This window comes from Ipomoea nil, unplaced genomic scaffold (genome assembly GCF_001879475.1).
Source record: "Ipomoea nil cultivar Tokyo-kokei standard unplaced genomic scaffold, Asagao_1.1 scaffold0510, whole genome shotgun sequence".
NCBI classification, from domain to species: Eukaryota; Viridiplantae; Streptophyta; class Magnoliopsida; order Solanales; family Convolvulaceae; genus Ipomoea; species Ipomoea nil.
In genome coordinates, this window is record NW_017616938.1 from 695,123 (window position 1) to 708,111 (window position 12,989).

The window sequence follows — 12,989 nt, forward strand, 5'->3', positions numbered from 1 at the left end:
AGTATTGACCTTCAAATTGTTGACCATTGTCTGTGACGAGCTGGACAGGGACGCCAAAACGCGAGACTACATTACGCCACAAAAAACGGACACATTGCTGCGAAGTTATCGTGGCTATAGCGGCTAAGCCTCGATCTACTTTGAAAAATAATCAACGGCCACTATGATGAATCGTCTACGACCTGAAAGTTGCAAAAATGGGCCAACAATATCAACACCCTATCGTGCGAATGGGATCGCAATGCTGACCGGTTGATAATATGTAGCTGGGCGGCCCGACATCTGAGCAAAATCAGCAAATATTTGACAACTCTCGCAACCTTTGGTAAGCTTTTCGCAATCAAGTTGAATGGAGGGCCAATAATAACCCATAACCATGATACGGCGCACCAAAGATCGCCCCCTTAATGTGATAAACATAAACCCGAGTGCAATTCACTCATCACTATGTTTGCTTCAAAATCATTCAAACATCGCATCAAGGGTCCCCCATACGACCGCCGGTATAACTGACCTTGCATTATCTAGAACCTTGGAGCTCGGAGCTTAGTTTTCTGCGCACGGTCGGGATCATTCGGCAAGCGATCTTCCTGGAGGTATGTCATAATGTCCGTTATCCAGTCATCAACAGACGCATCTATCGGTGCAACGATCGAGGTCATGATGCTCGGTGCTAGAATTACTAAAACTTGAGCAATTCGAGAAATGTGCTCTAGTGCTTCTTGAATCAGCTTAGATAATATACTTGCATCACACTTAACTTTTCGAGAGCTAGATTCCGGTATTGGTACAACTGATCACCATTTATCTCAAAATCTCCCAACACCTGCCTGACAACCAACAACGAATCTATTTGAATGCGAACATAGTTGGCCCCAAAATCTCGAGCATGTTGCAAGCCCGCTATAAAAGCTTCATATTTGGCCTCATTATTTTTCGGGCTAAAATGATATATCAACGCATAATACATCTTGAACCCCTCGGGACTTGTGACGACTACTCCTCCACCGGAACCTTTTTTGCCACTAGAGCCATCAGTGGCAACTTCCCACCAGGCCGCATCGCAATCTTCATGAACTTGCAGTCGAGAGTCTCGAGCAGTACACTCAACGACAAAATCAGCCAATGCTTGCCCCTTAATTGCTAGGCGCTGCTTGTAGTCAATAGCGAATTGAGTCAACATCAGGGCCCATTTGACTAATCGCCCGGAGGAAGACGCCATTCGTAACACTACGCCGATTGGCTAAACGGTCAGAACTCGGATCCTTCTGCCCTGGAAATATGGGGCCAATTTTTTGGCCGCTGTGTAAAGCGCGAAACGGCTTTTTCCACCCTCGAGTAACGGAGCTCTGGTCCTTGTAGAACGTGGCTAACGTAATATAACGGTCTCTGCAAGCCTTCTGAATCCATTCGACATAACATATTGCTGACTGCTACTGCTAGATATACTTTCAAATCTTCCCCAGGCTCAGGCTTAACAAGGACAATTGGTGACATAAGATATTCCTTCAACTGATTAAACACCGTGTGACATTCATCATCCCACATGAAACCGGTAGCCTTTTGCAAAACTTTGAAGAAAGGTAAAGCACGCTCGGCTAATTTGGAAAGGAATTGCTGAACTTCCCGAACGGTAGAGGGTAGTTGCATATCGAGTATCGCCTTAACCTTCGTAGGGTTTGGCTCGATACCTCGCTTGGTCATCATAAACCCCAAGAATTTTCCCGTTTGAACGGAAAATGTACACTTGTTTGGGTTTAAATGCAATCGATATGTTCGCTTGATCTCAAAACATTGTCGGAGGTATCGAGTGTGATCCGATCGGCTTCGACTCTTTACCAACATATCATCGATGTAAGCTTCCATAGTATGACCTAACAACTTTTCAAACAGGGTGTTGACCATCCGCTGATAGGTTACTCCAGCATTTCGCAAACCGAACGGCATGACCCGATAACAATATAATCCATCCAGAGTAACAAAAGAGGTTTTGCTTTCATCTTATTGGGCCATCATGACTTGGTGATAACCCTTAACTGCATTCATAAAACTCATCAACTCGGCTCCTGCGGTTTCATCGACCATTTGATGTATGCTTGGTAAGGGATACGGATCCAAAGGGCACGCCTTATTTAGGTCTGTAAAGTCGATACACATCCGCCATGATAGGGGTTTGGGGACCAAGACTATATTCGCGACCCAATCTGGATAAATTACCGGTCGGATATGGTCAATCGCTGCCATCTTCTTTACTTCTTCCCGCACAAATTCCCGACAATCAGATGAAAGATGCCGAGTCTTTTGTTTGACTAGTTTTATGTCTGGATTAACTACCAACCGGTGACAAATTACCGATCGATTGATCCCTGGCATATCTTGAGGTCCCCATGCAAAAATGTCCGCAAATTCTCGCAGGACACGTAGTATGTCATCGCGTAATTCCGGGGACAAAGACTTTCCAATTTTAATTTTCCTATTTGTTCGATCATCAAAAAGTGAAACTTCTTCAACTTCCTCAGAAGGTTCAGGTTGCTCCTTACGTAGCACGTTCACGTCTTTCACAATGGTGTTAACCCGGGATGAACCTGCATCTCGTCGATTAACCGCACGCGAGTAACATTTTCGAGCAGCCTGCAGATCGCCTCGTACAACTCCAACCCCGATCGGGGTGGAAAACTTCATGCATAAATGAGGCATTGAAATAATACCACCAATTCTCATGATGGCCAGACGCCCAAGAATCGAATTGTGAACACACCGAAGGTTAACCACTACGAATTCCATCATCGTCTTGACCGACCGGAGCGGGGTGCCCAGTTCTACCGGCAAGCTTATTTTGCCTTCTGGGTGGATGGTGTCCCCAATAAAACCATATAAAGGAGTCGCAATTGGGGTTAGCTCGAGCGAGTCAAGTTTTAGTTTATGAAAGACGTCCAAATACAAGATGTTCACACTGCTACCCGTATCGATCATGACTCTTTGAACGTCAACCCCCATTATGTCTACCATAACAACCAAAGCTTCAATTCCCTGATCCATGCTCTCAGGCCGGTCCTCTAATGTGAACGTAATCGGTTCTGTCTTTTTTCTTTTGCATGTCTCACGAGACTCCACTATCCTGACCGGCAATCTTTCTCTCAGCTGACTATCTTCCATTCAGCCAAAGATGACATGAATTACCTGCTTTGATGGCGGAGGAGGGTCATGATCAGAAGCTTTACCTTTTGTTGATGAGTCAGACTTTTTAGATGACCTTTTCCAAGCGAAACGCCTATCATCATCCTTCTTCTCGATCAACCGGTCCAACTTCCTGGCCTGTAATAAATCCTCGAGCAATTGCTTGAGGGTGGAGCGCTTTCCGGTGTCATGTCCCTTGGACCGATGATACGCACAATGTTTAGACTTATCGTGGCCATCTCTAGACGGCTCGGGGAGTCGAATTAAATTGCAAGATTGGGCGTACTTGAGGGCCTCAACAGCCGAGCGATTCAAAGGAGTGAACTCCATATGCCGGTTCGGACCACGGCCCGACTGCTCAGTCGATCGATTGTCCGACCGACCGGATGATTTATGGCTAGGTCCAACCTCCTGCAATCGTTTAGCAGCATTCGCTTCCCCGACACTAGCATAGCTGGCCACTCGGCAGATCGCCTCTTCATAAGTCGACGGCGGATGTAGAATAAAATCTTGGTATAGAGCTCCAGCGCGTAATGAAGGATGCAACATATGAATAGCTATGAGGTCATCCATAGGTTCTACTTCTCCAATAGCAGTATTCCACTTGATCAAAAAATCTGATAAAGTTTCACCCTCCAACTGTTTAGCCTTATCCAAGTACATAAAATGCTTCCAAAAGGCTTTAGAAGTGGCAAACCTTCTAACAAATTTGGTCGCAGTGCTGGCAAAACATGTAATAGACCCGGGTTCTAGCGATTTGAACCACTCTGCAACCTTACCGGCGAGGGTTGAGTAAAATGCCCGGCACATGACAGCGTCTGTTACTCCCATCATCAACATATTTCCGTAATAGGAATTACATGGACTTCCGAATCCGTTTTTCCATCGTATTCCTTAGTGCCTAGATGCGTAAATCATGAGGGTACGGTTGGGCCATGATCTCGGGCGTAAATGGCGTGCGTAATAGGGGGGTAACAGGCTCGACTAGGCTCGAACCATGCTCTTGCTGCCACTGATTAAACTCTTGTCGTACCTGATCCAACAATCCCTTTGCTTCACTTTGAACCGTGTTCCGCATGCCTTCTCGGACTCTACGCCGTCTCGGAGCATGCGAAGTGCTGATTTTTGATGAATCTCCACGACTAGCAGTTCGCATTGGCGAATCGACCGACCTACGATCGTCATCCTGAGGGCCCAAGCGTTGGTGCATCGCCGGTCTGAGCCTCTCGGAGGCACTAGCTCTCGGTATTGGTGGCTCTACGCCTTCTCCTCCTGGCATTTGAAATCCCAGTTGTTGCTGCCTATCTTCTAGAGGACCCCGCGAACCCAACCTCGAGCGAGCTGAGCGGCGGGTCTGGTGAACGGGCTGCTGCTCTGGCTCACTCTGTGAACCTGCTGAATTTGGAGGGGCTTGACCGGGAATTGTGTGCGCAGGGGCGTATGTGGGTGGTGGAAAGATACATGTGGGTTGTGCATATGCGCCGGGAGGGTAATAGAAAGGAGTACCCAGCCAAAATCCATAGGGCGGACCTTGGATTGATGGCGGGTATCCGTACTGCGGATATGGTTGTGCAGAGGGTTGCGATGCATGTTGGATGTAGGCGATCGGGTCGGTCGTGGTTTGTCGACCAGGAGAAAGGTTGAGATCGACAGGTTGTCCTCGAAGCGTATGATGTTCAGGGGAACTGATCTCCTCTTCTTCTTGGTTGTACATGAATGGATACATGGAAAGAGATCGTACTGCGTCACTCATGACTTGTTGTACCGGACCCCCACGGACGGCGGCAAAATGATAGTACTAATACAGGTAACGACCGACACTAATGTACAGTTGGACCGGGAGACTGAATATGACAATACCCTATCTATTGACCGGGATCCTCTCTATAATCTCCTTGCCATTTGTCCAAAAGTCCCTTTTCCTTATCCCCCAGCTGGTATTTATAAGTGCGTGGAGAAAACTCAAAACCCATTACTCGGCATGCCAGCCACGCATCTTATACGTGTCCTTACGGAGGACTGCTTCCTTGTCGTTTTCTCGCAATGACACGTGTCTATGACAGAGAGAAAGAACGCTTAATCTGCAAAGGGTAAGCAATAGGTTGAATACTCGCTCGGGAGGACGATCGGAGCGCAAGGGTGGTCGAAAGGCTCTCCAAAGCACCGAGTCGAGTCTTAACCTCTAGCAATTGGTCGGTCGCCAATCGGATCCCGACCGAGGTATGGATATTTACCTATCAGTGGCAACATGGAGCAATACGTGAAAATGGAATGCAGAAGTGGAGCATTATTTTCCTATTTTCTAGCTTTATTATTTTACTATAAATAGGCTATGTATTCAATCATTTGAATCATCAATGGAATTACTTATTTATTCCTCTCTCTCTTCTCAATATATATAAATATAATATATAGATATATTATATTTAATATATATTATAGATATATTATATTATATTTAATATATCTTGCACTCATGTTTGAGCGATCATCCATCTGTTGAGGGCTATCACTATGGGAAGGCCGGACGAAGGCCTCCGATGACCTTGGTAGAGGTTCGCCGGCCAGTACACATCTGATTGCCTCCTGGGAGAATCGGATGGCGTCGATTGAATCGGATAGAGGCTGCACTCGAACAGGATCGCAGGTTAGCCGCTCGTCGGCGTCAGAGTCGGTACACCCAAGGCCGCCGACCCACCATCTTCATAGCATCCATCTACGATCCCTAACCCAAAGCCTTTAGAGCAGCAGAGATCTCGCGAAACCCAAGAAAAATAGTTCGCATGGCCAAGACGAGCATGCCCAGTAGTATTACACTATTATGGTCTATTGATTTCTGGTGTGGAGAACAGAGAACAAGTTTAATGCTAGGATACTGAAGAGGTTGTTCCTCCGTCGTAACTGCTCTCCTGTGCACTGAGGTTGCTGGAGCTCTATTCATTTATTCCCGGAATCTTCGTAATAGCGTTATTAAAGGTCAGATTATTGGCTTTGATAACTCCCAACCCCCAAAATGCAAAATTTGAATAATAGCTTTGTGTATATAATCTGAATACTGCTATGTTTTTTGAGGAAAATACTGTGAATGCCAATTATGTGAGTAGGCATACAGTGAATCCTAATTCTTGAATAGAGTCCATCTTAAAGGAATAAGATAAGGAATAATAGTGCTGTGAAGAGTAGGACTAATGTCCAGGAACAAGGTATGTATTATGAGCTTTGCTTAGTTACTTAAAGGAGCTTCATGTGGCTATAGAAAATAGAAATGCCTTTAATATGCTCTTGTTGAAAGGATATGCCCTAATAAGGATTATTGATAGTAAACTTAATTTCAGTGGCTATCACACATCAAGTTAATTGCATGGCATATTTGTGAGTCTTATGCCTGATTATTGCTCCCCAGTATTGCTACTTATCTTATAACCACACTACCTGGATTTGATTTGTTTTAGTAGTGGTGTTGTATTACTATTATGCATATTAGCTATGTGTTGTGACATATGTCATTGCGTGAGCTCGTGTTATCCTTCGACAACAAGTCGAACTCGTGGTTGTGTCCAGTTGTTCTCTTTAACTGAGTTTTTGGTGTCCAAAACATAAGGGACAATTATATCACATATTGTATATGCTTCTCCTTATTTAACAATTTTCCACATATAATATCTTGATTAGGCTCATATATAAGAGAATTTGTTGTTTCTCTTTGTTAGTAATTAATCATTTGCTATAGGCTTATCATTGTTGAGATTTATCACAATAGCATGAATTCTCAACATGATTTTTATTAGGTTGCACCTCTCGTTGCTAATCTTAATTTGCTCTTGTGATATCAATTAGATGATATGAGTGAGCCTAAATATTGTGATATATATAGCATGAATATTGAATATAATTTTGCCCAGAAGGCAACAAATTTATAGCACTAATTATATGATAATAGCACTAGGACAAATTCTCCAAATGTAAAATTGACTTGGTATTGATTTAAAAGTTAATTGTTATTTGTCCAAATTCAAGTTTATTGATTGTGCTAATTTATTATAGCATTGTTTCACATGAGTCTTCGACATTGAAATAAATCTCAAATTTGAGTATTTAAACAAGATGATAGTGCCTAATCTTTTATTTTATTTTATTTTATTTTTTCCCAGAAGGTGAACACTAAGAGCACTAATTTTTATTTGTCACCTTTTTGATCTAAAACCTTTGGTTACTAATAATTGATCAAAAAAATTCATAGAACCTAAGTTAATCCCTGAAGGATCGCTAGGAGCCTACGATCAATAAATTATTGCAATCCATTAATGCATAGAATGCGTGACCTGAGTAGTTAATTCTCATGGGTCATTTGACAATTCAGAATTTACTTCTTGAAGTTTAATTCTCTATGTTTACTTTTCTGGACAGGTTTACTTCCCAGATGGTACCTTTCGGATGGTACATGAATCGGTTGTACTCTAGTAGAAATACATAACAATGCTATTTATAAATCCATCAAGAATTTTGACTTGTGAAAAGTCTTAAATTTCTATCTTTAGTGCTATGTTATTCAATCCAAAATATTTTATGATCATGTCACAAAGTGATCATGATATAGTTATTTAAAATGCTATGTGTTTGAAAGCTGGAAATAAATTACGTCATGGTAATTTGCCTGAAGCAAATTAGTTGTATAATATTTGATAGTGATGACTTCTCATAAGTTGAGAACATGATTTTAGAGATCCTGAATGGTCTCACTATTTATACTTCTTTTGGCTCTTGGTTATAACAATCATTATTAGTCATGAGTCTATTAACATTAAAGATCTCAATATTTAGTATTGAAACAAAATGATAGTGCATAACTTTTGGATATAATTCATGTCTAAACGGTAAACTAAGAGCACCAATCTTTCTTATGTCACCCTGATTTTTAGACCAAAATTCGATAGTGAACATTTGATCGAAAATGATTCACGGATCTTATGCTAATCCCCGAAAGATTGATACGATCAACAAAGATGTTAAACCCGCTTCGATATATGAGCAGTGCAACAATATTGAACTAAGTAGTTGTTCTAATCATCCCTTATGGGCTAGTCGCCTTGTACTCTAATGTAGTCATCTTGTACTCCAGTAGCGGTACATGACGAAACTATACTAAGCATTTTGAGTTTCGAAAGGGCTATTAAATACCTAGTTTTAGCGGAAATACACTTTATACGTTGTTGACTGGAATACCTTGAATAGGGTTTAATATTTGGGTGAGTAATGACTCGTGACCCATGACCCATGACCCATGAATGAAGTCTGTAAATTTCTAGTCACGATGTAATTAGAAGTGAGTCACATCATGTTAGTTGGCCTGAAGCAACATGTTGTCAATGTTTGATGCTGATGAACTTTCATAAGTTGAGATAATAGATTTTAGAAATCCTGAATGGTCTCACCATCTATACATCTATTGGAAAAACATTATGAGTCAGATATTTTATAAATATGTCAGATATTTTATTACATTATCTATTTTTGGGGATATTGAACATGATATACTTCTGTATTGAATACAAATCTGACTCACTGCATATCAAAATTATCCCCCTACACCTAGTACGTGGTTCAAAATAGACTTTTCCCTATCTACGTTATTATTTTAGCGTGCAGTCTATTTTTCACATGTCACCGCCATAGCGTACTGCTAGGGGCTATAAAAGGTATATCTCTTGATTATACACCTCTGTTGGTTACCTCGATCAATACCTAGAGCCCACGATAAGGGATCAATAAGTATTAAGTTAAGGTACACTGACTGCACACTTTATGAAGATCGGCTCACGGCATTAGGGGGAGATAATGAGCTCGAATTTAATGAAATGCTGAGAATTTTCGTGGAATGAAAAGATCTACATTAGTTATTTAAATCCACGTACTAGTTAGTCTGAACTAGAAGTTCAAAAGATAATCTATTTGCGATATTAACAAATAATAATCTGCCAAATAATCTATTGATCATACCGATCACAAAAGAGTGATTAGGTCCCATATACTTTCCCAACTTGGACCAAATATATCTACCGATACTCCTTGGCACTAGAAGTGTAAGAGATCAATCGGTGAAAGAAATATGAATCATAATACTAGATCTAGTAAAGAAACTTTGTCACTCTTGAAATAGCATTGAACCATTATGTCCTGCAGACGTTCGTCCAGATGACGAAAAACCCTAGTAAAATTTATAGGTGCACCAAACAAACGTAATACTAGGGATGTGAAACGACCAGATCAAAATATCTTTGGAAAATATCTAGAATCTGGTTGTTTTAGAAATTGCCATTACTTTTACAAATATATGGGAGAAATTTGTAAAAAGGTTATAGTTGTCGACAACACAATTGCCATTACAAATTGCTCGTTATATGATAATCTGGATCCAGAGTTAGGCACCAAAAGTGTCATGACTATTTAACGTATAAAGGAGCAATTAAGGCATAGCTCTACTCGTTAAAATGAATAAATTCTCTTTATAACAATACACCGTTGAGCGTTAACCCTAAAGGTTACCAATGGGTGTGTGCATGAAAGAGAAATAAGAATAACGAGGTGATAAGATCTTAAGCGAGTTTGTAGCCTATGGGTTCATGCAGAGACCCTTAATTGATTTTAATCAAATATACTCTCCCACGGTAAATGGCATTAAGTTTTGCTATATAATACAATTGGCAGAATAATAAATTTAGATATGCAGTTAAATTTATTGAGAAATCCCTGATGGATTTATAATTCCTGAAATGAGGATTTATTTAAGTATTATTATGTGTCATTATTTAATCTTTAAAGAGTTGCGAATGGGATTATTATCCTCATATAGAAGGAATAATATGTACCATTATGTGCTCAAGAAAGAGTTGATAATTGACTTATTTATTATCTCAGTCAATATTGATGGTGTAAACATCAATGAAATATATAAAGAGCTTGATGATGTCAGTTCATGTTTAAAGACTGAGATTTTTGAAATAAAAGGCTTGTGAAAGCTATAAGTATTATCTCGACTTGAAGATCGAGTTATCCTTGAAGATTTTTTTTTATACACCAGTTAACCAATAATTGATTTTGATTAGATACTTATACAAATCAATATATAATGGGCTACTTGGGTACTGGCTATTATTTTTGTATCACCATAATGCCAAGTCCCAAAACTGGTTGTACTATATTTACCTCCATTGTTCTGTAAAAGGACAATAAAGATTGTGTCGCTCATATGATAAAATAATATGAAATCTTTTGACTAAGATATTATGGTGTCAATCTTATACCCACGTGAGCTCCAGAAGAGTCACAAGATTATTATAAAGTATATTCGTTGCATTGACAATTGTACATATTTATTTACAAAATTCCTCTATACATTTTGGAAATTTAATGTATAGGACATCAAAATTTTTATCTTGAGGGGGAGGATAATTTTAATTGAATCAATCCTGAAGATTGATGACTGACGACACATACATCATCCACTCTTTTCCTCAACTAATTTTTCCCACCGGGTTTTTCTAATGAGGTTTTTAACGAGGCATGATATGATATAGTAATGACAATGGGGAAAAGTTCGTTGCAAAATAATTGTTTAAATGGACAAACTTTAAAATCCTGAAGATTATGCAGATTGTGCCCTGAAGGCTTATGGTTGTACTCTTTTTTCCTTAACTAAGTTTTTCCCACAGGGTTTTCTTAAGTTAAGGTTTTTAATGAGGCGACCAATAAAATATATGTTTTATATATATCATGTACTCTTTTCTTCAACTAGGTTTTTCCCACGTGGTTTTCCTAGTGAAATTTTTAATGAGGCATGGATATATTTTCTATTGTACTCTCTTGTCTAGGTTTTTCCCACAGGATTTTCATAGCAGTTTTTAACGAGGCAAAGTCGTGGACAAATAATATTCAAGGGAGAGTGTTATAAATTTTTATTTATGGACATTATTATGGCATTGATTACTTGATTTGCAATTGTTGTAACAGTCAATTTGTATAGATTATATATATGATGTATAAGGATATAATGAGAAGGGTTGAATGACTTATCCTTTTTCCTGATAAATAAGATGATGCTCCTGCCTTCTCTATTTTCCTTTGTGTATTCTTCTTGTTGATCGCTGCTTTTCCGATGGTTTCTTAACACATTGTACTTGTTTTCAATATAAAATTATACATTGCACTTACTTTATTGTACACTTACATATTATTTTCATTTTATATTTATTTATTTTTATATGTAATATGTTTTTTATATTTATTTTAATTAAATAATTTTACCATTATTTATATCATTTGACACTTTATTGTGCATATATACCAATAACTAGTAATTTAATAAAAATAGTTATAATACTTAATTAATTACATATATATTAAAAAACTAATATGGAGTAGAACTAAACTTATAATAAATATGACTGACTTATCAATGAAAAATGCTCCGCAATAGTCGTCGTCTTCCTGATCGTGCTTCCGATCCCTTTTCCGATCGTGGACATCTCTCTCGGTCGTGGCTGAGAGAGCGATCTCCCTAGGAGTTCTAGGGCTTTTATATATCTGGGATTTCTGATGGCAATAATTACAACCACATTCTTCACATATTTGTTCCTGTTGTGGAAATTGCATTACGATCTGCATTTGTGGCAATTCAACCACGATCTGCGTTCTTGGCAATTCATTCTCGATCGGCGTTCTGGGCAATTCAAACACGATCTGCATTCGTGGCGATTGAAACACGATCTGCATCCTTGGCAACCCAATCACATTCTGCATCCTCGCATGGATATCCGGCAATTAGAACGACGATGTGCTGATCTGGCAATCGCCGAGGAAGATGGTAGCGGGCTCGAGGCTCCGGTGGCGCAAGCGATCCCGGATATGTCGATCCAGAACAACCTCGTCGGACGGCTTCTTACGGACCGACCGATACGGTTCGAACATATGCAGCATGTCCTCGCAGCGGTGTGGCGCCCGGTGATGGGGATGTACGCTTTCTCTTTGGCGGATGACTTGTTCTTATTCCAGTTTCCTCACCCGAGAGATTTGCAAAGGGTACTGGATGATGGACCTTGGTCCTTCGAAAACCATCATCTGATTTGCAAGCAGGTTCCGGCAGGACTCCAACCAGAAGAGGTTCTTCTAGACTCTGTTCCATTCTGGGTTCAAATACACGGATTACCGACAATGTACGCCTCGCCTGATTTCATCGCTAAAATTGGGGAGTATATTGGGTCCTTCATCGCGGCTGATCCTTTTAATTTCGGAGGATCATGGAAGAGTTTTTACAGAATACGGGTCCGATTGGCAGTTTCATCACCGATTAAGAGACGGATGAAGCTGATTCATCGCGATGGGATTACGAGTTGGATAACATTTAAATACGAATGCCTCAGTACATTTTGTTACTGCTGCGGATTACTAGGCCATTCGGATAAATTTTGCAAGACGGCATATGAGAATGGCATTCTACCGGATGAGTTTCCGTTCGGGGCTTGGTTACGCGCAGGTCCCAAAAGGCAGGTGTGACCAATTGGGGCAAAGTGGCTATTAGCACCATCCATGCCGACAACTGCCGAAACTAGTGAGACAGAGCCGACAAACCGATCATCCATCTCGTCACCGGCGCTTCTAGTGGCGATGGAGGAGGTGACGGGGTTGCAGGGCGATCTGAAGCGAAGGAGGGAGGATTGTGAGAAAGCTGGTGGAACATCCGAAACAGATGTGCGGATGACCGAGAAAGTACACGCTGATAGATTGGCGGGTCTGGTGGACCAGGCTCGCCGGGAACG

General features: G+C 40.6%; 2 protein-coding genes across 2 annotated transcripts; both read right to left on the minus strand.

Annotated features, from left to right (window-relative positions):
• Positions 1-524: 524 nt before the first annotated feature.
• On the minus strand, positions 525-1,222 carry LOC109173964. The gene is made up of 2 exons (XM_019323285.1): positions 746-1,222; positions 525-590 (listed from the first exon to the last, which is right to left on the minus strand). Exons 1-2 carry the CDS (start codon positions 1,220-1,222, stop codon positions 525-527), a joined length of 543 nt encoding a protein of 180 aa, XP_019178830.1.
• Positions 1,223-3,156: 1,934 nt separating this feature from the next.
• Positions 3,157-4,017, minus strand: LOC109173965. The gene has a single exon (XM_019323286.1). It carries the CDS (start codon positions 4,015-4,017, stop codon positions 3,157-3,159), a length of 861 nt encoding a protein of 286 aa, XP_019178831.1.
• Between the last annotated feature and the right edge of the window lie 8,972 nt (positions 4,018-12,989).